The 26,856-nt window shown below is 44.9% G+C and overlaps 1 protein-coding gene and 1 long non-coding RNA gene across 2 annotated transcripts; one reads left to right on the forward strand and one right to left on the reverse strand.

Annotated features, from left to right (window-relative positions):
• The first annotated feature begins 14,554 nt into the window (after positions 1 to 14,554).
• LOC123091948 (uncharacterized) lies at positions 14,555 to 22,444 on the forward strand. Its single transcript, XR_006443904.1, has 4 exons — positions 14,555 to 14,698; positions 15,029 to 15,233; positions 16,281 to 16,340; positions 21,565 to 22,444. It is a non-coding gene; the product is annotated as an uncharacterized lncRNA (long non-coding RNA).
• A 505-nt stretch (positions 22,445 to 22,949) lies between these two features.
• LOC123091947 (zinc finger BED domain-containing protein RICESLEEPER 2) lies at positions 22,950 to 26,320 on the reverse strand. Its single transcript, XM_044513574.1, has 5 exons — positions 26,160 to 26,320; positions 25,874 to 26,051; positions 23,514 to 25,598; positions 23,332 to 23,429; positions 22,950 to 23,243 (listed from the first exon to the last, which is right to left on the reverse strand). The coding sequence occupies exons 2-4, from the start codon at positions 26,030 to 26,032 to the stop codon at positions 23,370 to 23,372; spliced, it is 2,304 nt and encodes a 767-aa protein (XP_044369509.1). The 5' UTR covers positions 26,033 to 26,051; positions 26,160 to 26,320; the 3' UTR covers positions 22,950 to 23,243; positions 23,332 to 23,369.
• Between the last annotated feature and the right edge of the window lie 536 nt (positions 26,321 to 26,856).

The following is a 26,856-nucleotide window of genomic DNA, read 5'->3' on the forward strand; positions in this document are numbered from 1 at the left end:
ATGATAATCTTTGGTACCTCCAAAATGATATAGACTTAGCTTATTTTCCTCGAAAAGGACATAATAACCTTACTAAGCTCCAAAATGGCCTATTTACCTAACTTAGCTCTAAAATGACCTACACTTGGCATTTTTACCTAGCTTAGCAATAAAATGGCATTTTTACCCACCTTAGTTAGAAGAAGAAGAAGATAAAGAAGAGGAGAGGAGAAAAAAAAGAGAAGAAAAAAAAATCTCCTTCTTCCTCTTCTTCTTCTTCTTCTAACTAATCTTCTTCTTCTTCTTCTTCTAACTTTCATCTTTCCCAATTGTAGATTTGCTTTACATGAGGAAGCTTGGATTCATGGAGTGTACTATTCTTCTTGTGCTTCCTTGTTGTTTATGAAAACTTGTTTGTATATGTATGTCTATATGGATATGTTGTTGGAAACTTGTTTCTGGTTATGTATATATGGATACGTTGGACTTTGTTGAACTATGTTGTTGGATTTGATGAAATATGTTGTTGGACATGTTGTTGGATTTGTTGGATATGTATGCATGTATATCTATGTTTGAAACCATGTCTAATTAATTGGATTTAAATAAAAACAAGGGATGTATAGTGTAACGACCCATATTTTTCTTCACATAGTAATTCCACCCTTAACTAGATAATTAAGTAGAATCCATCAAGCAAATACATATCAGATTTATTCAACAAGCATCATAACCACTCAAGTATATATATTTATATTCATAAACCTCAGACAGTATAGCTGTAAAAGTGTATTACAAATCTTTGGAAAAAAATATAGGGAGACCATGCTATGCTAAGCTATATAGTTGGACCAACACAAAAATATCTCTGGGTCAACCAGAATAGCAAGACACATGGACCAGCACCCTCACGTGCACCACATTAATAGTCAATTGGTCAACAGTATAGTCTATGTATGGGCTTCAACCTTCAGCCAATTAGAATCTAGCACCTGTGAGAACAATGGAGAAGGGGATGGGCAGCCATACCAGCCAAGGGAGGTGGATATCAGATATTAGATGGCAAGGAGAGCAGAGTAAGCAACTGCCAAGTTTCACTCGTCTCAGCTCTACCCAAAATAGCCAGACCAAGCTCTCTTCTTCCCAGCAGCACTAGCATTCCCCTGTCCAAAACCAACAAATATCCAAGAACAATAAGTGAAGATGGTGACATGAGAAATCATCAGTGCACTGAAGGGGACAGGCTAGAGCAAGAAGCTAGCCTACTGGACTGGGGTCTGGAGCGCAGGAGCAGCAAGAGTAGGGCCAACAGAGAGAGCAGAAGAAGAAAGGTGAGTTCTTCCTCTTCTGCCAGTTCTTAGTACTCACATACACAAAGAGGCCTAACCCAGATGCACACACAATATTCCTCAATGGATTTTCACATATGCACATAAAAGATAAGCAATCACAGTAGCATCACATCTCAGTTTAGGAAAATAAAAGTATGAGGAAGAAAGGGGATACAGCCTCAAATAGCTCAAATAAAATGGATCGGGCTATTGTATAGTATCAGCACACCATAATCTTGAACAGGGAGTGATGAACTTGTTCAACACACATGTGAGCCAATTTAATTTACTAAATCTGAGAACTTGAGCATAAAAAGAAAAATAGGAGGGGGACAAGGCATCACTAACCTGCACATATGTTCGATCTGCTCCATGGCCACGCACTGGAGCTCTGACCTGCACCATCTAGCATCATGGCAGCGCCCAACGCCGACCACTTCAATCTGCAGCAGGGAAATCACATCCCCAATAGGGTTTGACCTGCAAGCCAAAAAGAACACACACACACAGGGGGATTAGAGAGTTCAGGCTGGAATTCATGGGGATATCATGGGGATTCACATCAGGGGAGAGAGATTGTGGAGGATCTAGCAGCGGCATCTTTCCCGCCGCTGGCGGCGGCGCCAATCTGGGCAAGGAGCAGAGGAGCATCAGTCCGTATTATTACTTGTGTTCTTGTTGGACTAGTAGTACTAGTGGGTGCTCTGTTCAGTTGAGGACTACTAGTACATAACTAGTACAGGGAAGAGAGAGATAGGCTTAGTTTAGAGAAAGGGAGAGGGCACGTGGAGGATAAATTAGCTTAGTAACTTACCCAGGTGCACACCTAGTACACGTACTAATGCAAGCTTAGTAAAAAAACATTAGAAAAAAGAGAGTAATATTTGACTGTAGGATGACCACACTGCACCGGCGTATTTTTTTATATCCCTAGTATTCACTCGACTTAGTCTCGAAATATATATTTGCCGAACTGCAGGAAGCGAGTACAGTCAGGAGAAGGAGGCGCTACAGAAGCAAACTGAGTCCGGGTCTGAGTACAAGAACTCAGGCAAGCTCTTCTTGATCATGCTGACTAGAACTATTTTCAAAAAAAACAATATTCTCTTTGTATCTTATCATCAACTTGCATAAAATGTTTTGGTAATAAATTGTGTGGAGTGACTATTGACAAGGAGTTGGGTTAGCTGATGGAACAGCTAATCCATTGATTTTTTTTATAATTACTTGGTGGGTAGAGGGTGTCCTGGCTGGACATACTGGAAGGTGGGGCCCTCTACATATGGCTAGTATATTAAGATTAAATAACTTTCACTCGTTTTATGCGTCGTACTACAACCGTATCAACCATGGTCTCGTCGAAGACGAGTTGAGCCCAATACCATCAAGTTATTATACTCTCCACATGGGTAAGTAGTAGTAGGATGGGCGATGAGTTCCCACGCTAATGCCGGATGGGTGCATTGGCAAGCGCTATATATTAAGCGTTGGTGGAGTGCGGGTTCCAAAACCCGACACAACGGCTAGTGACACTAGCCGGGTGGAGATATAATATACACAATGGGAAAAAGCTTTATGTTCTGAACCATGTCTCGCATCTAAGGAAATGCAGATGGCAATTATGGTTTCGAGCTCTATGGGTAAAGTGATACGAACTCTGCAGAGTTAAAGTAAAACATGAATTCATGCCAGTCTCTTGGATTGGGGACTACGGGGACCTATTGGTGGTCTATCTCGCAATACGAGTGTTTGATAGCTTTTATAAACTGAAATGAACTTCCACAACAAATGTTTATTTTGGAAGGTGTTGAGTTGAGGTAGGACTTGTTGATTTATATTGAGCTATCATGAGTGTTGCATTTTGCTATTTGAGCTTGCTGAGTACTTTGTACTCACTCTTGCTATTAATCATCTTTTTCTTAGAGCAAAGCTTGTATGAGAATCCTACTGGACCAAGTGAGGATAGCAATGGTCATGGCTACAACTACACAGGGGACCTAGATGTGGATCCATCTAGTGCTATGTACGATCTGGATGCCACATATGGGGGATGGGATGAATAAGTAACTTGTGAGCTAGCTATGTAATCTAGGAAGTATTTCAACACTATATATATCCAGTACTTCTAGTTGGAACTGAAGTGTTAGGAGATGTAATAATTTGGTGAACATGTGAGAAGCCTACCTAAGACTTTTAGCCCTGCGTGGCATGGTATTGTAATATAAATGACCATCTCTAGCTATTCCCTGTTGCAAATCTCTAACATGGATTATTATTTGACAAAACAAGATTTTGTCAAGAAATAATCCAAGGACTAGTGTCATTATCTATAATAATAATGACATGGGTCGTCACAGGTGGTATCAGAGGAATGGTTTCGAGGGCCACGCAGATAGTTAGAGACGGTAGGAATACTTTAATTGGAACCCATACTTGCTATATTGCACTACCAATAAATCCCACATCATAATTATTCTGTCCAGTAACTTTAGATGACTACCATGCTAATTAGAAGCCTGTTGCAGGATGGTTCGAATTAGAATTCCACCATCAAGGGTTCGTGGCCAGCATGTCCTACTACTTTGGCAAATGATGCAGGAGCTTGGGGCACCATGTCCTCAATTCTTTGAAGAGATGCCAGATGATGGAACACACTCCTACAGGCGTGTAGTTGTGGTGCTCAACGGTGTTCCATCAGACATGGACTTCTATGTGGAGCTCTCCACAATGCAGCGGTCATCCGATGACACTCTACCCATGCAGGAGGTTGCCAAGGAAGCTATGCTTGGACTACGAGCACGCTTTGGAGAGAAACTGCGCACCACCGGATACCGAGACTTGCCAGCACTTGATTCTGGGGTTTTTGGGCAGAACCATCAGCAAGGACCTAGAGGAGCAAGCCTGGGTGTTGGGTCTTCATCAGCTCAGCCTACACCTGTCGCTTCAACAGTTAGCACCACTTCTAGTATGACAATGATTGCTGATATGATGATGTGTCATACAATGAAGGAGGAGCTTATTAGACACCAGGAAGCAACCCAATTCTGGTATCAATGCTATCAGATGAGCGAACATGATAGGATTGTGCTTCAGGGAGCACTAAATGCTATGCCTGAAGGTCCTCTTAATCCTGTAATAGTACCAGGTGATGTTCAAGAGGAAGAAGAGGAGGATCCAGAGGAAGTAGAACTAGAGGAACAGGAAGAAGTTGAGGGAGTAGAGAACCCAAATGAGCCACTAGTTCCACCCTCACCAAACGTACCACCTGCACCACCCCAGATGCTACCTAAATGTATAGTTGAACCAGAACCAGCCCTACAGCCAGATATAGAGCAGCAGCAGCTACCCCACTTCCCTATTCCACGACCACACCAACCTGACTTTATCCACCCACACATGAGTGCCAGCTCGAGGGAGTACAGGGAGGCTGCTACGTATGAAAGGGTACTTGGGCTTGGCGCGAGTGGCAGCGGAGGAAGCAATGGAAGTGGCAGCGGTAGCAACAATGACGGTGGCAGCAGCATCATCTAATCAAGTTCCAATCTGCCAGACTCTTAGGCGTGGGACGCCTTGGCCATAGACTAGTCTTTTGGGATCGGCAGTAGTTAGTGTAGTGGCAGCCTGAATATGTGTGTTTATGTAAGATATGTGGCAAAGCAGAGTTTGTCCCCTATGTACTAGTAAGATCTGAACCCTATGTGGAGTGTGTTGTAGTTGTAATGCAGTTATGCCCTTAACTAAGACTTGTGTGATGTACTGGTTGTAATATAAGTGCTTGTTCTGTAGTATATAACTTGTGTGCATTAGGAGGCTCATAGTACCTTACTATTGTGTGCTTTAGTGAGTAATCAGAGTGGTATCATTCTGGTTAGTAAGAGGCATTTGCCACCATGATTGCACTTCATGTTTGGTTACTACAAATTTAAGGATAGCATGCTATTTATTGGTATCACTTGCACTTGTGCTTGCTGATTTGAATCAATAATCATGCAAAGAAGTAACCAACTAACTAGAATAAAAAAATGCAGGATGAATAACAATGGTTTGACTGAGCAAGACCTTGTTTTTTGTTTGGGATCAAGCGGCCATGATCAACATGGGGGTACTCCAGTTTCAGAAAATCAAAGTGCCCTACCTGGAGCGGCGCAACTTCCAAGCAATCCAGAAGTGGGCAATGCTGGAACTTCTGGACTTATGGGTGGAGAAGGCAATCTGGGAGATGTCCTTAAGTTCATGGAGAATTCTCGAAAGGAGTCCCAAGAGAACCAGAACCGCTTCCTCGAAGCAATACAGACCAGACTAGTTCCTGGAGGAGCAAACCTACCCGGTGCAGGAGTTAGTTTAGGAGAGTTTCTGAAAACTCAGACACCTACATTCTCCAAGGCGGTGGATCCACTAGAGGCAGATGACTGGCTGTTAGAAGTAGAACACAATCTGGAAACCGTGGGGTGCTCAGATGAAGAAAAGGTGAGATATGCATCGCACCAGCTAACCGGACCAGCAGCAGCTTGGTGGAGAAATTTCAGCCTTAACCGAGCAAATAATCAGCCTATCACTTGGGAGGAGTTCAAGGAGAATTTCCGTCAGACCCATATTCCAAAGGGAAAGATGGATATCAAAAAGAGGGGGTTTCGCAATCTGACTCAAGGTAGCAAGAGGATAAATGACTACCTAAACAAGTTTAATGATTTCGCAAGATATGCTCCGGATGATGTGAATACAGAAGCCAAGAAGGTGGAAAAGTTTATGGAGGGGCTACATCCATTCCTGAAAATGCACCTCTCAATTCACGGGATCACCCAGTTTCAAGACCTTGTCAACAGGGCCTTCATACTTGAGAATGAGCATGCCAACCTAAGTGAAGAAAGAAGGAAGAAAGCAAGGGTAGATCCACGCCCCATGATGCATCACCCACGTCCTATGATGCCTGGACCAGTGCGTCCTCATATGCCATCACCATGGCCTAGATTTCCTACTCAGCCAACCTTTGTTCCTAAATGTGGGAAGTGTGGAAAAGGTCATGCTACTCGAGATTGTATGACGGGTACAGGACTTTGCTTCAATTGTGGGAGACCAGGACACCACAAGCTCAATTGCACCTCTCCTCCCGCAAATCCTACAAGGCCACCTATGCAGCAGACTCAAGTGCATCGTCCACCAGCTGGGCGAGGACAAGGTGGACCTATGAACTATGCAGCAAGAGGAGTTGGGCGTGGAGGACAAGTAGGAGGACAGCCAAAGCTGAATTATGTGGCTGTAGAGCAACTAGGAGAAGCTAGAGATGTTGTCATTGGTAAACTACTCATTCCTCCTTTAGTTGGTATCGTTCTTTTTGATACCGGTGCCACACACTCATTTATTTCCCAAGATTTCGTGAATAAGAATGGATTAACATGCACACCATTGGAAAAAGCTTTAGGAGTTAACTCACCTGGAGGGAAGATTACAGTAGAGGCAATGCACAGAAATCAACCAATAATAATCCACAACACCAAATTTTCAGCAGACCTGCATGTTATAGAGATGTCAGGGTTAGAAATAATCCTTGGGATGGATTGGTTAGCTGCTAATGGAGTGAAAGTAGATTGTGAACTTAAAAGTGTATCCATAAGGAAGTCTGATGGCTCTAGGCTGATATATTTTGGAAGTAGAACCAGACCCAACAATCCCTTAGTAATGGCAGCAAGTGGACAAAAGAAAGAAATAAAGGATATACCTGTAGTTTGTGAGTTTCCTGATGTATTTCCAGATGAACTGCCGGTTATGCCGCCTGATAGGGAGTTAGAGTTCAGCATTGTTTTAATGCCTGGGGCATCACCTATCTCCAAAAGACCCTACAAAATGTCACAGCCAGAGTTAGTGGAGCTAAAGAAACAATTGGATGAGCTGAAGGAAAAAGGATTCATTAGGGAAAGCATGTCACCATGGGGAGCACCAGTATTATTTGTAGAGAAAAAGGATGGAGGGTTGAGGCTATGCACAGATTTTCGAGATCTCAACAAGGTAACTGTAAAGAATAAGTATCCGTTACCAAGAATAAATGATTTATTTGATCAACTCAAGGGTGCATGTGTCTTCTTGAAAATTGACTTGAGATCTGGATATCACCAAATGAAAGTGAAGGAAGAGGACATTGAGAAGACGACATTTGTGTCTCGGTATGGACACCATGAGTACACTGTGGTTCCATTCGGTCTAACTAATGCCCTAGCTATGTTCATGAACTTGATGAACAAAATTTTCATGCAATATCTGGACAAGTTTGTAGTGGTCTTTATTGATGACATATTAATATATTCAAGAAGCAAGGAAGAGCATGCTGAACACTTGAGGATAGCACTTCAAATCTTAAGAGAGAATCAATTGTATGCAAAATTTAGTAAGTGTGAGTTTTGGCTGGACCAAGTAGCTTTCTTGGGGCATGTAATTTCAGGAAGAGGAGTTGAGGTTGACCCATCCAAAATTGAGACAGTTGTGTCTTGGGCTCGTCCGACCAATCCAAGTGAGATAAGGAGTTTCTTGGGCTTTGCTGGATACTACCGCAGATTTATAAAAGGGTTTTCGCAGATTACAGCACCAATCACCAAATTGCTTAGGAAAGAAGCTAAATTTATTTGGACTGAAGAGTGTGAGAGAAGTTTTGAGGAACTAAGAAAAGGTTAACTACCGCACCAGTGTTGGCATTACCTGAAAGTGGACAAGATTATGTGGTGTATTGTGATGCTTCAAAATCTGGACTAGGATGTGTTCTGATGCAAAATGATAGAGTGATAGCCTATGCTTCTAGGCAATTAAAGACACATGAAGTAAATTACCCTACCCATGACTTGGAGTTGGGAGCTGTTGTGTTTGCACTGAAAATATGGAGGCACTACCTATATGGTTCTAAGTGCACACTGTACAGCGACCACAAGAGTCTCAAATACATATTTACACAAAAAGAGTTGAACATGAGGCAGAGGAGGTGGCTGGAACTAATCAAGGATTATGATCTGACAATTAACTACCACCCTGGTAAGGCAAATGTAGTGGCAGATGCACTTAGTAGAAAGAAGCAATGCAACCACATATCGATTGAAGGGTATGGCAAAGAGCTATTGCAGGATCTTGCAAAGATGGGAATAGAGATGAGAGAGGCCACATCTAGTGCTAATATAGCAATCATGACATTTCACCCCACATTGCTAGATCAGATTAAGGAAAAGCAAGCAATGGATGCCTTCATCAAGGAGGAAACGAGAAGAATTCGAGCGGGACAGCCTTCACAATTCAGGTTGGACCAGGAAGGAGTTCTTTGGAACCATAGTAGGATCTATGTGCCAAATGACCTACAGATCAAGGAAATTATTTTGCATGAAGCTCATGATACTTTGTACACTATCCATCCTGGGAGCACGAAGATGTATAAGGATGTGAAGGGAAATTTTTGGTGGCCTGGTATGAAAAGGGAAATCACAGAATATGTCAGCAAGTGTGACACTTGTCAGAGGGTAAAAGCAGAACATCAAAGGCCTGCCGGGTTATTAAAGCCACTAGAGACACCAGATTGGAAATGGGAAGATCTATGTATGGATTTTATTACTGGTTTTCCTATGACACCAAAAAAGAAGGATGCTATATGGGTTGTGGTCGACCGACTCACTAAGTCAGCACACTTCATTGCCACAAACCAGAAATATTCCTTTGATAAGTTGGCTGAACTGTACTTAGAGAGGATAGTTGCCCTCCATGGTGTGCCAAAGACCATAACATCTGACCGAGGTTCAGTATTTACATCAAGTTTTTGGAAGAGCCTACAAAAGTCTCTTGGAACTGAGCTCCACTTTAGCACGGCTTATCATCCCCAAACCTATGGCCAGACAGAGTGGGTAAATCAGATCCTTGAGGATATGTTGAGAGCATGTGTAATGAACTTTGGAGAATCATGGGATAAGCATCTACACCTAGCAGAATTTGCTTACAATAATAGTTATCAATCCAGCATACAAATGGCTCCATATGAGGCATTGTACGGGAGGAAATGCAGATCACCTATATGCTGGTATGAAGTTGGAGAGAGACCATTACTTGGTCCTGACATAGTGAGAGAGAATGATGAGAAGATCCAACTAATCAAAGAACGACTCCAGATTGCACAAAATAGGCAGAAGAGCTATGCTGACCGGAATAGGAGGGTTATGCAATTGGCAGTAGGAGACTTGGTTTATCTAAAAGTATCACCTATGAGAGGGGTTCGACGCTTTGGAATCAAAGGAAAGTTGAGTCCTAGATATGTTGGGCCATTTAAAATTTTGGAGGAGAAGGGAACATCTGCTTATAAGTTGGAGTTACCAGAACGTTTATCAAGAATTCACAATGTCTTCCACATATCTCAACTTAAGAAATGCAACAAGCCACCACCACAAGTATCAGACTTGGAGATTGAATTACAACCAGACCTGACGTATGAAGAACGACCATTGAAGATCTTAGAAGTTGAAGACCGCAAGCTCAGGACAAGGACCATTCGGTTCTGCAAAGTGCAATGGAAGAACCACTCAGTTCGTGAGGCGACGTGGGAGAAGGAGGAAGACCTACGAGTAACCTACCCCAACCTTTTTAAGTAAGTTTTCGATTTCGAGGACGAAATCTTTTTCTAAGGAGGGTAGGATGTAACGACCCGTATTTTTTTCACATAGTAATTCCACTCTTAACTAGATAATTAAGTAGAATCCATTAAGCAAATACATATCAGATTTCTTCAACAAGCATCATAACCACTCAAGTATATATATTTATATTCATAAACCTCAGACAGTATAGCTGTAAAAGTGTATTACAAATCTTTGGAAAAAAATTAGGGAGACCATGCTATGCTAAGCTATACAGTTGGACCAACACAAAATATCTCTGGGTCAACCAGAACAGCAAGACACATGGACCACCACCCTCACGTGCACCATATTAATAGTCAATTGGTCAACAGTATAGTCTATGTATGGGCTTCAACCTTCAGCCAATTAGAAGCTAGCACCTGTGAGAACAATGGAGAAGAGGATGGGCAGCCATACCAGCCAAGGGAGGTGGATATCAGATATTAGATGGCAAGGAGAGCAGAGTAAGCAACTGCCAAGTTTCACTCGTCTCAGCTCTACCCAAAATAGCCAGACCAAGCCCTCTTCTTCCCAGCAACACTAGCATTCCCCTGTCCAAAACCAACAAAGATCCAAGAACAATAAGTGAAGATGGTGACATGAGAAATCATCAGTAGACTGAAGGGGACAGGCTAGAGCAAGAAGCTAGCCTACTGGACTGGGGTCTGGAGCGTAGGAGCAGCAAGAGTAGGGCCAACAGAGAGAACAGAAGAAGAAAGGTGAGTTCTTCCTCTTCTGCCAGTTCTTAGTACTCACATACACAAAGAGGCCTAACCCAGATGCACACACAATATTCCTCAATGGATTTTCACATATGCACATAAAAGATAAGCCATCACAGTAGCATCACATCTCAGTTTAGGAAATAAAAGTATGAGGAAGAAAGGGGATACAGCCTCAAATAACTCAAATAAAAGGGATCAGGTTATTGTACAGTATCAGCACACCATAATCTTGAACAGGGAGTGATGAACTTGTTCAACACACATGTGAGCCAATTTAATTTACTAAATCTGAGAACTTGAACGTAAAAAAATAAAAATTGGGAAGGGGAACAAGGCATCACTAACCTGCACATATGTTCGATCTGCTCCATGGCCACGCACTGGAGCTCTAACCTGCACCATCCAGCATCACGGCGACGCCCAACACCGACCACTTCAATCTGGAGCAGGGAAATCACATCCCCAATAGGGTTTGACCTGCAAGCCAAAAAGAACACACACACAGAGGGGGATTAGAGAGTTGAGGCTGAAATTCATGGGGATAATATGGGGATCACATCAGGGGAGAGAGAGTGTGGAGGATCTAGCAGCGGCATCTTTCCCGTCGCTGGCGGCGGCGCCGATCTGGGCAAGGAGCAGAGGAGCATCAGTCTGTATTATTACTTGTGTTCTTGCTGGACTAGTAGTACTAGTGGGTGCTCTGTTCGGTTGAGGACTACTAGTACAGAACTAGTACAGGGAAGAGAGAGATAGGCTTAGTTTAGAGAAAGGGAGAGGGCACGTGGAGGATAAATTAGCTTAGTAACTTACCCAGGTGCACACCTAGTACACGTACTAATGCAAGCTTAGTAAAAAGACATTAGAAAAAAAGAGTAATATTTGACTGTAGGATGACCACACTGCACCGACGTATATTTTTTATTTCCTAGTATTCACTCGACTTAGTCTCGAAATATATATTTGCCGAACTGCAGGAAGCGAGTACAGTCAGGAGAAGGAGGCGCTACAGAAGCAAACTGAGTCCGGGTCTGAGTACGAGAACTCAGGCAAGCTCTCCTTGATCATGCTGAGTAGAACTATTTTGAAAAACACTATTCTCTGCTGCATCTTATCATCAACTTGCATAAAATGTTTTGGTAATAAATTGTGTGGAGTGACTGTTGACAAAAGTTGGGTTAGCTGATGGAGCAGCTAATCCATTGATTTATTTATTTTTATAATTATTTGGTGGGTAGAGGGTGCCCTGGATGGACATACTGGAAGGTGGGGCCCTCTACATATGGCTAGTATATTAAGATTAAATAACTTTCACTCGTTTTATGCGTCGTACTACAACCGTATCAACCATGGTCTCGTCTAAGACGAGTTGAGCCCAATACCATCAAGTTATTATACTCTCCACATGGGTAAGTAGTAGTAGGATGGGCGATGAGTTCCCACGCTAATGCCGGATGGGTGCATTAGCAAGCGCTATATATTAAGCGTTGGTGGAGTGCGGGTTCCGAAACCCGACACAACGGCTAGTGACCACTAGCCGGGTGGAGATATAATATACAAATGGGAAAAAGCTTAGGTTCTGAACCATGTCTCGCATCTAAGGAAATGCAGATGGCAATTATGGTTTCGAGCTCTATGGGTAAAGTGATACAAACTCTGCAGAGTTAAAGGAAAACATGAATTCATGCCAGTCTCTTGGATTGGGGACTACGGGGACCTATTGGTGGTCTATCTTGCAATACGAGTGTTTGATAGCTTTTATAAACTGAAATGAACTTCCGCAACAAATGTTTATTTTGGAAGGTGTTGAGTTGAGGTAGGACTTGTTGATTTATATTAAGCTATCATGAGTGTTGCATTTTGCTATTTGAGCTTTCTGAGTACTTTGTACTCACTCTTGCTATTAATCATCTTTTTCTTAGAGCAAAGCTTGTATGAGAATCCTACTGGACCAAGTGAGGAGAGCAATGGTCATGGCTACAACTACACAGGGGACCTAGATGTGGATCCATCTAATGCTATGTACGATCTGGATGCCACATATGGGGGCTGGGATGAATAAGTAACTTGTGAGCTAGCTATGTAATCCAATAACTATTTCAATACTATATATATCCAGTACTGCTAGTTGGAACTCAAGTGTTAGGACATGTAATAATTTGGTGAACATGTGAGAAGCCTACCTAGGACTTTTAGTCCTGCGTGGCATGGTATTGTAATATAAATGACCATCTCTAGCTATTCCTTGTTGCAAATCTCTGACATGGATTATTATTTGACAAAACAAGATTTTGTCAAGAAATGATCCAAGGACTAGCGTCATTATCTATAATAATAATGATACGGGTCGTCACATATAGCCTCTTTGTCGTCTTCTAGCGGACGACAAAGAGCTTTGCCATCCGCTTGCAGACGGCAAAAAGTACACGTGTCAGTCACTTGTGCAAACTGGAAACACTGGCTACCTATTTGGTCATTTTGCCTCTGCAAGCGGACGACAAAGTGACCAAATAGGCCTGGCAAACAGGGCCATCTATGCCGTCTGTTGGCAGACGACATAGCTGGCCGCGTGATAGCTTCCCAGTGTTGCCCTGGCTAAGCTCTTTGCCGTCTGTCAGGGGACGGCAAAGAGTTTTGCCTCTTTGCCGTCGTTAATCCCCTAACGGCTCTCACCCCAAACCACTGTCGTCCGTTGTCTTTGCCGTCTGCTGGTCTCGGATGGCAGACGGCGCAATCCTTTGTCGTCCGTTACTTGAAAGCGGACGGCAAAGAAGGCCTTTGCTGGCACATGTTCAGCCGGACAGTTTGTCGTCCGCCATGACGGATGGCAAAGAAGCTGATTCCACTGCTGACTAGCTATCTTACGTTCATGCAAAGCAATATGACAATGAATGCTCAAGTCATCAAAACGGAAGAGGTGGAAGTTGCATGACAATATATCTCGGAATGGCTATGGAAGGGCCGTAATAGGTAGGGATGGTGGCTGTCTTGAGGAAGATACAATAAGGATTATGTGTGATAGAGCATATCATATCATGGGGTTTGGATGCACCTGTGAAGTTTGCACCACATCTCGAGGTGAGAAAGGGCAATGAACGGTACCGTAGAGGCTAGCAAATTGCGAAAAGGTAAGAGTGCGTATAATCCATGGACTCACATTAGTCATAAAAAACTCATATACTTATTGCAAAAGTTTAGTATCCCTCGAAGCAAAGTACTACTACGCATGCGCCTAGGGGGATAGATTGGTAGGAAAATATAATTGCTCGTCCCCAGCCGCCACTCATAAGGAAGACAATCAATAATAGATCATGCTCCAACTTCATGGCATAACAAGAGACTATACGTGCATACTTCGGGAACCACAAACCTTAACACCAATATTCTTACTAACCACAACCATTTACTAGTACCTCCCACATATTCCATCTCTATAGCGCAAAACTATTGCAAGGAATCAAACATATCATATTCAGTGATCCACAAGTTTTATGTAGGATTTTGTGACTAACCATGCAATTGACCAATTCATGTTGACTCTCTAAATAGATATAAGTGAAGCATGAGAATTTAATTCTTTCTACAAAATACCATGCTCTAACAAATATAAGTGAAGCAAAAGAGCATCTATTATATATAAAAAGCGCTTAATGACTCATCAAAAAAAGATAAATAGGCTAAAAATTACCACAATAATTAGAAACATCCAACCGTTTATTTAGCTAACTAAAATTATATAACCATTAGATTAGACTTAAAGTGAAAAAATTACCCCCATTGCCATTATAATAAAGCAAAAAACGTTTCAGCATATTCTAAGCTAATTACAAAAAAATACCATGGGATTAATAGGTAACTAATCATTTTGTCTTCTAAAAAATCGTTTTGTCAGAATCATATTGCAAAGAGAGGCACCGCTCACGACCTGGCGCTATGGTTTCTCTGGCGGCTCAGGTTCTCACATCAATGGGGTTGCGCCCAAAGGTGCTGAGGCTGGATCCATTCTATGATGACTTATGTGCTGATAAGAGAGGTGCGTACATGTATTTCAACTTTCCTTGATCCACCGATTGTAATTATTGGTGCCATTATTTTCTAGATCCCCACGATGTTATTGACGATGTGGTAAATGGCGATGATCCAGTCCAGCCTCTGCTTAATCCTTTTATATCTACTTTTCATGTCATCCTAGATCGATCCAACTCTGTAACTGATCTTAAAAAAGGGCCGCCAACCCAATCCAGTTTCTCTCCTAATCTCTTTCTCTTTTAATCTTTTAATCGCCTCATATTTTAGGTTCTGGCCATGCATCAATCGAGCTTCTATTTTTTGGTCAATTATTGAATCATTCTCATGATGGTAGATGTAGCGGTAGATGGGGTGTATTTGCTGGACTCAAGCCGATCTCACAGCCACGAGGAGGTGCAGGTTGCTGCGGATTGGTGGTACAATGATTTGTTGGAAGGACTCAACTGTTAAATTCATCACTGAACCTCGACGATTGGAGTGGTCTTTTCGGTTGCTTGGAAGGAAGCTCAGTCATCTAACCACAAGATTTGAAATTTCAGGTGCGTGTATGTATTTAGTCAAACATGTTATTGGGCATTAATATTGTTAGCTAAACTCCCGGAACCAAAGTTGAAGATCAGATAACAGCTATGTGTGTGGGCTGCTATAATCGAAGTCTCGAATAGAGGAAGATAAAACAAGTTGCAGCATATACATGCAGTGCAATCTACAAACACACGCACATACATTAGCACTAGAGTAGCTCACGTACACTACAAGTTTGAAGTTGATTTCTTGGAGTTACAAAGAAAGAGTGCATGCACATACAACTAACTATATGGGGCTGCACAAAAACGTGCACAACTAGCTTCACTCCTAGCCTAAAAGCTATCCATAGTAACTACAGCAGATTGTTCCTCTCAACTTCTTGCCTTACTAAGGAACTTGCTGCCACTTACTTCTGTACATAAACCATGCCTACGTACTAGATATTTTTCGGCATTCAGTTCACTGGTACTGGTAAGTTGCACTTGCCAACATATAGTAGTCAAAACATTTTCTTCAGATAAGTAAAATTGATTGGCATATGAGATTTGTAGTTCATGATACTCATGATTTTTCCCTTGCACTTAGAGTTTTTTCATAAATGCAGGAGGTTGAAAGAGTAAACACACCTGTAGTATAAGAAAATTTGTGCAATAAAGATCAGTGTAATTCTCCATAAAAAAGATAGTCTTCAAATTACAAAGCTTGATATGTACATTTTGCTGGATAGGATCCTACCAGGACAACTTTCAAGCACCATCATTTGCACTATGTTTTGTTTTCAGAAATTTCTTGCTGATTCCGAATATTTTATTCAGAAAATTGGGTTGTACATGCTTTACACATTAAGGGTGAATAAATTTGTCCATAAGGTACATTACAGACTCCTGTTTTTATAAGTGGGACCCCCGACTATCATAGTTAATGTAATCATAGTTTTTGTGTTGTTTAATGATGGGTCCGTAGGAAAGATCCTTCTCTAGGCATGAAATACGTTAATGCACCACTTATTTTACGGTTTACACCTTCAAGGCTTCAACTGACCAGTTATTTCCACCTAGCCAACACTGTTACTTGGCTTAGCATGCAAGAACTGAAGATGAGATATTAATTTCTTAAAGGTAAATGCTAACATATATATAATTATTGCTTACATATTGCTATTTGATTTTATTGGGAGTTATTGGTTATGAAGCAAGCCGTTCAACTATAATAATGATCAGTTCTCATATACGTTTCCCATTTTAGTCTTTGTTTTTCCTTCAGAGTACATCTGTCCAGAAGAATGATGCTTACGAGTTTAGCTTTCAGTGTTTCCGAAATGCCGTTCTATTTCTGTAAGATATAATACCAGGAAACATGGTGAAATATCATCATCATGTCCACCAAAATTAGAAATGCCGTTCTATTTCTGTAAGATATAATACCAGGAAACATGGTGAAATATCATCATCATGTCCACCAAAATTAGTCCTTTCTCTTACTAATTTATCTGCCATGACAACCTGCGCTCAAATTGTAATCACACAGTAATAGGAGATAGTAATGCAGAAAAAGGAGTACTACGATGATTACTGTTGTTGTATTTCTGCTATATAATATACTACGCCACAGGAAGTTTTTGTAGTAAAGGGAAATAAAGATTAATTAATCAGATTCAATGGTCATGTTTTTGGCAACTTGGAATCAAACACAGGGCATAAGTCGCTATAATCTCGGTTTCGTGAGGTCCTTTTCGCCTCTCTGTTTTGAGGACCTAATCCCCCGACCTAACCCTCCTCTGGCGCTCCCGCAGGCGACAGAGGAGGCTTCTCACCGCCGCCGCCCCCCGTCCCCTCTCCTCCTCCTCTTCCCTCGCCGCCGCCCGGGCGCGCCGGCGGGCGAAGCTTGCCTGGCGTGGGCGGCGGCGGGGAGCCTTCTCCTCCTCGCCTGGTGAGGTCAACGCCGGTCGATCTGGCTCGGCCAGGGCGCGGCGCTGTGCGGGGCGTGGCGGCGGCAGGCGGCGGCGCTGAATGTCGTGGCGGTGGCGTGGAGGGCTGCGTGCGGGCAGACTCGAGCGGCTGCGCGGTGTGGTGGTCGGCGCCGGGTGGATGCTTGTCGGCCAGATCTGCCGCTGGGATCCCGGCCGGCGGCGCGGGACGGGGTCAGCGGCCCGCGAGCGGCCACCCTGCCGTGGTTGTTGTTGTTGGTGGTGGTGGTTCGTGCTGGTGGTGGCGTTGGCGGCGGTGTGGGCTTCGGCCGACCTTGCGTGCGGCGGCCGTTGGTGGCGAGGGTGGTGGCACTGGCTCGGGACTGTCCCTCGGGGTCCCAACATGAATGTGGGCTGCCACGACGTGGTGGTGGCCCATGGCGGTGGTCTGCGTCGCTTCACGGCGACGGCTGGACCTCTTCAGCGTCTGTCTGTCGGTGAGCGCCCTTGTTGACCTTTGATTCCTCTCCCCGTCGTTCGAGCGCTACCTTCATCGGAGGGTTGGCCCTCTCCCAATGGCGTCCATCGCCCGTCTCGCGTCCGGCTGCGGGTCAGAGCTCGTCCCGTGCCCGGCAGCAGGACCGGTTTCATCTCGCGCCCGGCAGCAGGACCAAGCTCGTCTCACGCCCGACAGCAAGACCTGACTTGTCTCGCGCCCGGCGGCAGGACCGAGCTCGTCTCGCGCCCGGCGGCAAGACGGGTCGATGGTAGCCAGTTTTGGCCGGCCTATTGGGTCTCGATGTTGGGGACAGCTCAGGGGTGCAAAAGGCGGTTCCTTTTCACTCGTCTCTTTGGTTGAGGTAGCGGTGGATGGCGGGTGAGGTGGCCTCAAGGTCCTCGATGCCGGGGCGGCGGCTCTGGTGGCGGTTCGCGGTGCTCCTGGGCAAAGCCCGTGGCTTGGTGCTGCCTGGTGGCCATGGCCGTGTGGGCGGCGTGGTAGCCAGGGTGTGGCGTTTGGTGGCGGTGAATATCGGCCGGGGTGAAAACCTGCTCTATCTTCGGACGGACCGGCGGCGGCGAAGCTCGTTCCCTTCTTGAAGGTGTCGCCGCGGCTCTCACTGCCCATCGTGTTGCTCCGGGGGAAACTCTGATCCTTGGGTCGGGCGGTGGCGGCGCTTCGGTGTCGTAACCTTCCTGAAGGCACCGCCTTGGAGCCCACGGTGCGTTGTATGTAGCTTCTTCTCTTCGCGGTGGCGTGTTCATGGTTGAGACCCTCGGTGGCTCTTGTAGTGCTATGGGTGATGTTGCTGTGCTCAGCGCCAATGTATTCTGCCTTGGATGTGTGCGTGTGTTCTGGTGACGTGCGTTGTACCAGGTTATTGATGATCTTTGCTTTATATATAAAGCGGAACGAAAGCCTTTTTGGGTAATTTCCAAATGATTTTGGGATGATGCAGCACATCAAGCTGTTTGAGCGTACTGTAAACATGGACATCACCGTCCAATCCTCCATCATGCAAAGTTCTCTTGGCAACTGTCGTATGCGTAATAGTTTCGTAGATAGAACATTGCACTTTCTTTTGGTGGTCGTACATCCTGCATATTGGCCATGGACTAGCTTGCGACCTGAATTCTGGCTATGTGCGTTAACTAATCATGCACATGAGCAGAACACATTTTTAGTTCTAGGCATGAATCACTAAATTATGACTTATTAAAATTTATGTGTACTGATTTACAACCAGGCAACAGCCAACCATTTAATTATCACCTGTGTTAAGTATCATGATTATTAGGAAAGACGAGGTAGATTAAAATTTGTTCTGACTTCTGTTGTACTCCAAGTAGATCATTGTACTCCTATATATATGCCCATGAGGGTCAAACAATACAACAACCATTACATCAAACCTCTCTCTCCATTCTAACATGGTATCAGTTTCCGGGTTCTAAACCCTAACCGCCGCCGCTTCCGCACCCGCACGCCGCCCTTGGGGTGGTCTGCCTCCATAACCGCCGCCGGGGCCGCGCCGCCCGTACCTAGGGTTCGTCCGCCATCGTGTTGACCGGCTGCCCTAGAGAGTCTTTTTCCCGAGCCCTTGCTCCGGATTTTTTCTCTCCCGCCGGTCATCTTGATCGGTGGTTTCTTTTTGGTTTTCCGACCTAATCTTGATCGGTTTGCGTCGCCCACCGTCGCCTTAGAACCCGTGCGCCTCTACTCCAACCCCGGCGCGATCCGCCGACTTCTTCACCGACCCGGCGGCCTCGCGCGTCGTCCGCGCATCTGCCCGCCGGTCGCCCCGACCCGGCGGCCTCGCGCGTCGTCCGCGCGTCTACCTGCCGGTTGCCCTGACCCGGCGGCTTCGCGTCATGCGGCGGCCCTTCGCCGCCGCCGTTCGCGCGCCGGCCCGCCCGTTGATCTACGTCGGCTGTCACGGCCCTGCTCCGATCGGGATTCCAGCATCACCCGACCTGGCGGCCTCGCGCCATGCGGCGGCCAATCATAGCCGCCCTGCCGCCCGCCGTCGCCGGCTTCATCCCGGACTTCGCCGCCACCCTGTCTCCATCGAGCGGCATCCCCGACCTCGCGCGCGATCGGATTGATCACCCGCCCGCCGTCGTGATCCGCCTCATCTATGTCGTGCGACCGACCTGGCCCGTCGGTTGCGCGCGCCTCCGCAGGTCCTGTGAAGATCGTCCCCTAGTTCAGCGTCCCTCCATCGATCGAGCAACGGGCTGTCGCTGCGTCACCCCGTCGGGCTCCAGCGCCGCCGCCCCGTGGTTCTTCTCCCGGCTGCACCGACCCGCGTCACCGCTGCGTCACCCCTTCGGGATGTAGTGCCACGGCCCGCGGTCCACCGCCACCCGAGGTCGTCCGCTCCTGGTTGTCCCCGTGGCCGCACCGATCCTCACGCCGCCACTGCGTCGCCCCGTCGGGCCGTAGCGAGCGTGGCACGCGGTCCACGCAGCCATCCCGAGGCCGTCCCCGCGGTTGCACCAAGCCGCACTCCTCCGCCGCGCCGCCCCTTCGGGCTGTCGCGCCGCGGCCCGCGGTCTTCGCCACCGCCCCGAGGTCTTCCCTCCATCGCCCTGATCTGCCCGCCGCCGCTGCGTCGCCCCTTCGGGCCGCAGCGCACGGCCCGCGGTCCACTCCGCCGTCACCCCAAGTCGACCTCCCGTGGTATGCGATGTGTCGTCTCCCTTGGCGCGGGAATGCCACCGTCCGCGCCGGTCTTCGTCATGTTGTCAGGGTTTTCCGCCTACTTCGAGCATCGCCGCCGCGCTCCTAATCAAGCCGCCGCCACCGCCGTAAGGCCGCCGTCACCGCTTTTCTTTGGCCGCCGCGACTGCTACCCCGTAGTCGCCGCAGCCACCCGTCCACCTCCTTCGTCTTCATCCAGCACCAGCCCGTCGTCAGCGTCGCCGTCATCTACGCCGACTACTTCGTCTACTCCGACCACCGTTGGTGATATTGGCCCCACGCCGATGGACGCCGCAATCGTCGTCGAGTTCTTCTCTGCTGGCCCTCTGACTTCTTTGACATGGCGTACAGCTCGTGCAGGTCCCTCGTCTACGCATGCTCGGTGCTGGCAACACTGATGCGTGCCTTCATCCACGTCGCGTCCCCGGGCCTGGCAAGCCTGGTGCGACGCTTCGTCAACTTCGTCTTCGTCCGTCTACGCATGCCCGATGCTGGCAACACCGGTGCGTGCCTTCATCCTCGATGTGTCCCTGGGCTTGGCAAACCCGCCGCGATGCGTCGTCAACAACATCTTCTTCTTGGCGCACCCCTACTTCGACACCACTGCGCCCATGCTAACTCGGCGCCCCCTTGCGCCTGTGGCTCCACGGCGACTTCCTCGACACCGGCCACCCTGACTCGACATCGACCACGACATCTTCGCACGGCTACCTTGACCATGACTCCACCACCCACGCTCTCGGCTACATCGACAAACGGCACAAAGGGCTACCGCCTTGCTTGAGCAACCTCGTCGGTTCTCACTTCAGCCACGACTCTGCAATGCATCGACTGTTACGACTGTGGGGGGGTGTTCGTCTGCTTGCCTTCGGATTCTTCTCCAGTCTCACCGTCTGTGTCGCTACCGTTGTGACTGCGGGGGGATGTTGAGTATCATGATTATTAGGAAAGACGAGATAGACTAGGATTTGTTCTGGCTTGTCTTGTACTCCAAGTAGATCATTGTACTCCTATATATATGCCCATGAGGCTCAAGCAATACAACAACCATTACATCAAACCTCTCTCTCCATTCTAACAACCTGAACTCATATTCCTCATATTATGACATAGGCAACGGTCAGTCTAGAACATATGATGTGTCATAAAGAATAATCTATTCTAGCATGATAAGTGGAATACATATGCTCTTAAGCTACAATACCCTGACCTATTCTCTTTTTTGCCTTAACAGTTTGTCCTCAGTTCAACAAGTTTCTAAGACCGATAATATCCAAGAGATCTTTCATAGGCCCCTCTCTACCCAAGCTTTTGGCCAGTTCCGACAAGTTCAATTAACATTAGCTCACACCACTCTCACACCTGGCTAGTTAGGATATATGGAGCTACTGTTGAAATTCTGCAACCTTTTCTGCTGCCAAACTTTGCAGAGTTCTAATTGAAGGACGGATGGCACACCTTGCATTTAAGAAGATTTGGAAATCGGTAGGGAGTTAGAGATACCAAATTTTTTGTTGGTTTCTCATCGAAGATAGGCTAAACACAAGAAGTCTGCTTCTCAGGAAATCATTTCACCTCCCCTCCTACCAATGTGCGCTATGTAATGAGAAAATTGAAGAGACCACATTGTACCGCTTTTTGGACTGCTCATTTGCTCTGCAATGCTGGGACTTGATCGCCCCTAATAAGAAAAGGGACACATATGTTATTCAAGAAATCATGCTGGCTAAGAATGAATTACCAAATGGAGTGGCCATGATAGTGTCATTATGGGTTGTTGGCATATTTGGATGCAAAGGAACAAAAAGATATTTAAGCATATTGATCCGATCACCACATCATGGAAGCTGCTACACAAGAAAGATTTACAGTTGCTACAGCATAGAACTAAGCACTAGCTCCTTCAAGTTTTTTAAGACCGGATTGCCACACTTTCGTAGTCTGAAAGATCCTTGAGTTAGACATGTTTCCAAGAGTAGGCATTGGTTAGATGGGCTTGGCCATCTCCTTTTCTTTTTGACCCCTTTTGTACATACATCTTTAATTGCTTTTAGTGCAAATTAGTATATAACAATTGTTATAAGGTCTCTAGCTAAAAAAACATGTCTGAAGAACTGAGAAGTCGAGAAGACTAGATAATGCGGAAAGTAAAGAATCAGCTTGGTGGGACCGATAAACAAATGATGTTTTGGACATGTAGTAGTGTGGACAATGTTTTTTTTCTCCAAAGAAAGTAGGCACTATTTCTTACTAGAAAGTGGACAGTGTGAAAGCAAACAATGTAATGTGAAAGTACAAGCTACCATTGGTACTAGGGCTGGAATTCGAGCCGAGTCGAGCCAGCTCGACTCGACTCGCTAAAGCTCGTTTTGTTAACGAGCTAGCTCGACTCGATTCGTTACTATAACGAGTTCAAATTCAAGATTGGCTCGACTCGTATAACTCGCGAGCTGGCTCGTTTAGCTTGTTAAGCTCGTTAAATAAATGTCCATAAAACCTACATTATGATAAAAATTAGTATGTATATATTAAACATATACATCACCAAACAGATGCAATTTCCTTGTCACAACAGCAAGGCAGCATGACCACAATATTCACACTTGTGACAAAAACGTGTACAGAAACCAGAAGTACTTAAAAATCCACATAAAAGTCCACTATCACATTGTAGGTAGCTTAACAGTCGAAAATTCATGCAGCATAATATTCCAAGGTTCGCATTACATTAAAGGGCACAGACCACAATTCATAGAGAGATAGGAAATTAAGCATAAGTTGCAGCTGCGGCATCAATGTTCAATTGTTGATGATCAATCATCCATCCATCACATGCTGCTAGCATCTACCAAAACTCCAAAAGGTCTTCCACTCCCACATGTCCAGCATCCCATATACATTTATTTTGAGTACCTGTGCAAATTGAAATGCCAAACTAGATAAGATTTCGATAATTAATAGCTATTACCAATCAAACATATAAGAATTTGATAATTACAACCTACTAGCAAGAAATAGATTAGGCAGCAAACTTGTCATTCAAGAGCTTGCCACCTCACTCTTAGGAAATGGTATGAATTCAACATCCTCCTTCTCATCCTGTACATGGAAACAACGAATGTCATGCAGGTTAGACACAATATTTGTATGGAAAGTAACAGAAAGATTGATAACAAGACTTACCACTATTATTGGTGGTTGATTGTCCTGGTGTGAACCTCGTATGAAGCTAGAGGCACATACTAATGCCTCGACCATTGCTGGACGTAGAGAACTCCGGTAATCATCAAGGATTCTACCTCCTGTAGAGAAAGTTGACTCGGAAGAAACACTAGTAGCGGGTATAGTCAAGAATCTACGTGCCATCTTGGATATAACGGGGAACCTATGAGCATTCACCTTCCACCAATCAAGTAACACAAATGTTGTGTCTTCGGGATCTACATTTGCTTTATCCAAATAGAGGAGCAATTCTGATTTAGATGCTTCTGTAGCTGTTGCTTGTAGATAGTTCCGAAAACCACTTGGTCGTACTGTGCTTGTTGATGCCCTTGATTGCATACTCAAAGACGTACCTCCAGTATTTTGAGTAGCAGAATTCTTTTGGCGATACTCAGCCTCATAAGTGTCATATAGGTCGTACAACTCCTTTCTAACCTCAGCTTCCTCCTCACAGCCCTTGGTTTCACCATAAATCTTTCTAAAACAGTAACCAACAAATCTCATCTTCCACCTAGGATCTAAAACAGTAGCAAGAACCATAACATTGTTTTTCTCCGCCCAATACTTATCAAATTTATCTATCATTGCGTACGCCATAGCTGATAGATGCTTATCTTTAGAATGACATGCAACCACTATCTCCATTTTGACAGTCACTATATAAGGGTAAAAGATACTTGCAGTAGGGTATACAGATCCTGATAACACCTTAGTTATCTCAGCAAATTGCGTCAAGATTGGTTGCACCTTGGAATACATATTCCAATCTGCATGAGAAGGCTCCCACGTGTAATTCATATCAGAGTCTGCATATTCATGAAAAACAGGCCTATAGGGAGTACAAGAATCAAACATCTTGTATGTTGAATTCCACCTTGTTGACACATCTAGACATAATCCAGCCCCAGGTTCTATATTCAGTGTTTTACAAACTTCAAGGAATTTATACATGCGACTAGGAGACTTCTTCAAATACTTCACAGTTTCCCTTAGCGAGCTAATAAAAGCTTGCAATGGTTCCAAACCATCATTCACTACCAAGTTGACTATGTGAGCACAACAACGAACATGAAAATGTGTGGAAATGAAGCCAGGTACTTTCCTTGCAACAAACTTGTTAATCAAATTCCTCACAGCCCCATCATTATTTCTAGCATTGTCAACTGTGATTGAGATGACCTTGTCCTCTATTTTCCATTCACATAAACATTCAAATATTGCTTGAGCTATGATGCTTCCTGAATGTGGTGGATCTAACTCAATAAAGTTCAGGACATGACATTGCATAACCCAATCGACATCTATGTAGTGAGCGACCAAAGCCATGTAGGAGAGATTTTGATTTGATGTCCACAAGTCACTTGTTAAACAAATATGTTCGACATCCCTGAAACTCTTCTTAAGAAGTTCCTTCTCAGATTCATAAACCTTGATACACTCTTTTCTTATGGTCTTTCTACCAATGAACTTATATGCTGGATTCATATGTCTCATCAAGATATTAAACCATTTGTGTTCTACCATTCTAAAAGGATAATCATGTGCAATTACCATCTTAGCAATGATCTTACGAGTTTCTTCAGGATTATATTCAGTGCAAACAGATGTAAGTGATGAACCCGGCTCGAAGTTGAGTGTACCCTGACCTTGTGATTTTCCCCTCATGAATGCTCGATATGCTGGACATAAGTCATTGTGCCTATTAAGACTAGTAGTCTGCCCCCCTTGTTTGTAAATAAATAAATCTCCACAATAGTTGCACTTGGCCTTTTCTTTCTCTTCCCCTTCAACTGGAACCATGGTAAAATGCTGCCAACATTTTGAACGCTTTCCTCTCACCCTCTTTTTTTTCACCTTGGGGGACACTGCAATACCCTTTTTCCTTCTACGGCTCTTCTTCGGCTCGGAGGATACACCATCAACTGGCCCATGTTCTTGCTGGCCCTCACTTCCATAATCAATCATCACATGTGGAGGTAAGCTTTCCTCAGACATTTCATCATCCATATCAGACTCATCCTCTTCATACTCATAATCACGATTATCCTACACATAAAGAAGGAAATAGAAATCAAAACAAAACATATAAGAAACATAGCAGCAATCCTAATGGCTAATGGTTTTTCTTTGGAGATGTACTGTACGTGTGACATGTGCATCAGTACATGCCCAACTGCAGTGGGCAAACGAATCAGAAACATAGCAGCAATCAAGTACTTCAAATTCTTCAAGAGATTTTGGCCACTAATTAACAAGTATATACGAGAGCACATGTACTGTATATAGTCAAGACAAAGGAAATAATGCAGGAATTTGATTACTGCTTCTACAGGCGTTGGCACTACAGCAACTTCTCTGGAGCGTGGTGGCTCTGTGCACTTGTGTGCCCGTGTCCGGGCAGTAGCAGATGCCGGCGAAGCAATGGGACCAGATCGCCTCCTCTTTGCGGCCTTCGACTCCGAGCTTGGTGGCTTCCGCATGGTCACCGGCGGCTCGCCGCTGGGTCGGACAGAAGAATGCGAGCATATAGATCAGTAGTAGAGAAGTAACTAAAGGAAGAGAAGGATGAGATGAGCAGTGCTGGAAGGAAGGGTCCTACGCACGCACCTAAGAAGCGCAGGCCGCTCGCCGGAGAGGTGGGGTTGCAGCGTAGGCGCGGCACCGCCGCCGTCGAGATTCAGAGGAGAAAGAAACAGAGAAGGCAGGAGCGGAAACGACCATCTATAACATCGCCAGGGATGGAAAGAAGCGAAATCGTCGGGCGACGTATGAGTATCCTAGATTCCTCGGCGGATGGGCCTTGGGCGGCTGGGCCTTGAACGGATGGGCTGAGTGGATAACCTTTTTTTTACCAAGCTTAACGAGTTATACGAGTACTCGTGAGATTGGCTCGTTTAACTCGGTCTATAAACGATCTTAAAATGAAGCTCGGCTTGACTCGTTATTCTTCGAATTCGAGTCAATTCGAGCCGAGTCACGAGCTACTCGTTTAGCTCGCGAGCTTTGAGCTTTTTTTCCAGCCCTAATTGGTACTACAGAGTGCACGTGTCTTATCGAGAAAGTTTTCCTGGATATGTATAGTACGTAAATAAACTAAATCACTAAAATAAATATATGAATTTTGCATGGTGTTAGAAGATTTACCTATAACTACACTAACACTATGACAACTATTAAATTTATGTTTACAGAAAATATATAGATAAGCAACATGATAAACAAGATAGAAAATAATACAAACATAATTTAAACATCGCGAGTGATCATAAAGAAATTAGTATGGCATGCATAATTAGGAAGTAAA

This window comes from Triticum aestivum, chromosome 4B (assembly GCF_018294505.1).
Source record: "Triticum aestivum cultivar Chinese Spring chromosome 4B, IWGSC CS RefSeq v2.1, whole genome shotgun sequence".
Lineage (NCBI taxonomy): Eukaryota > Viridiplantae > Streptophyta > Magnoliopsida > Poales > Poaceae > Triticum > Triticum aestivum.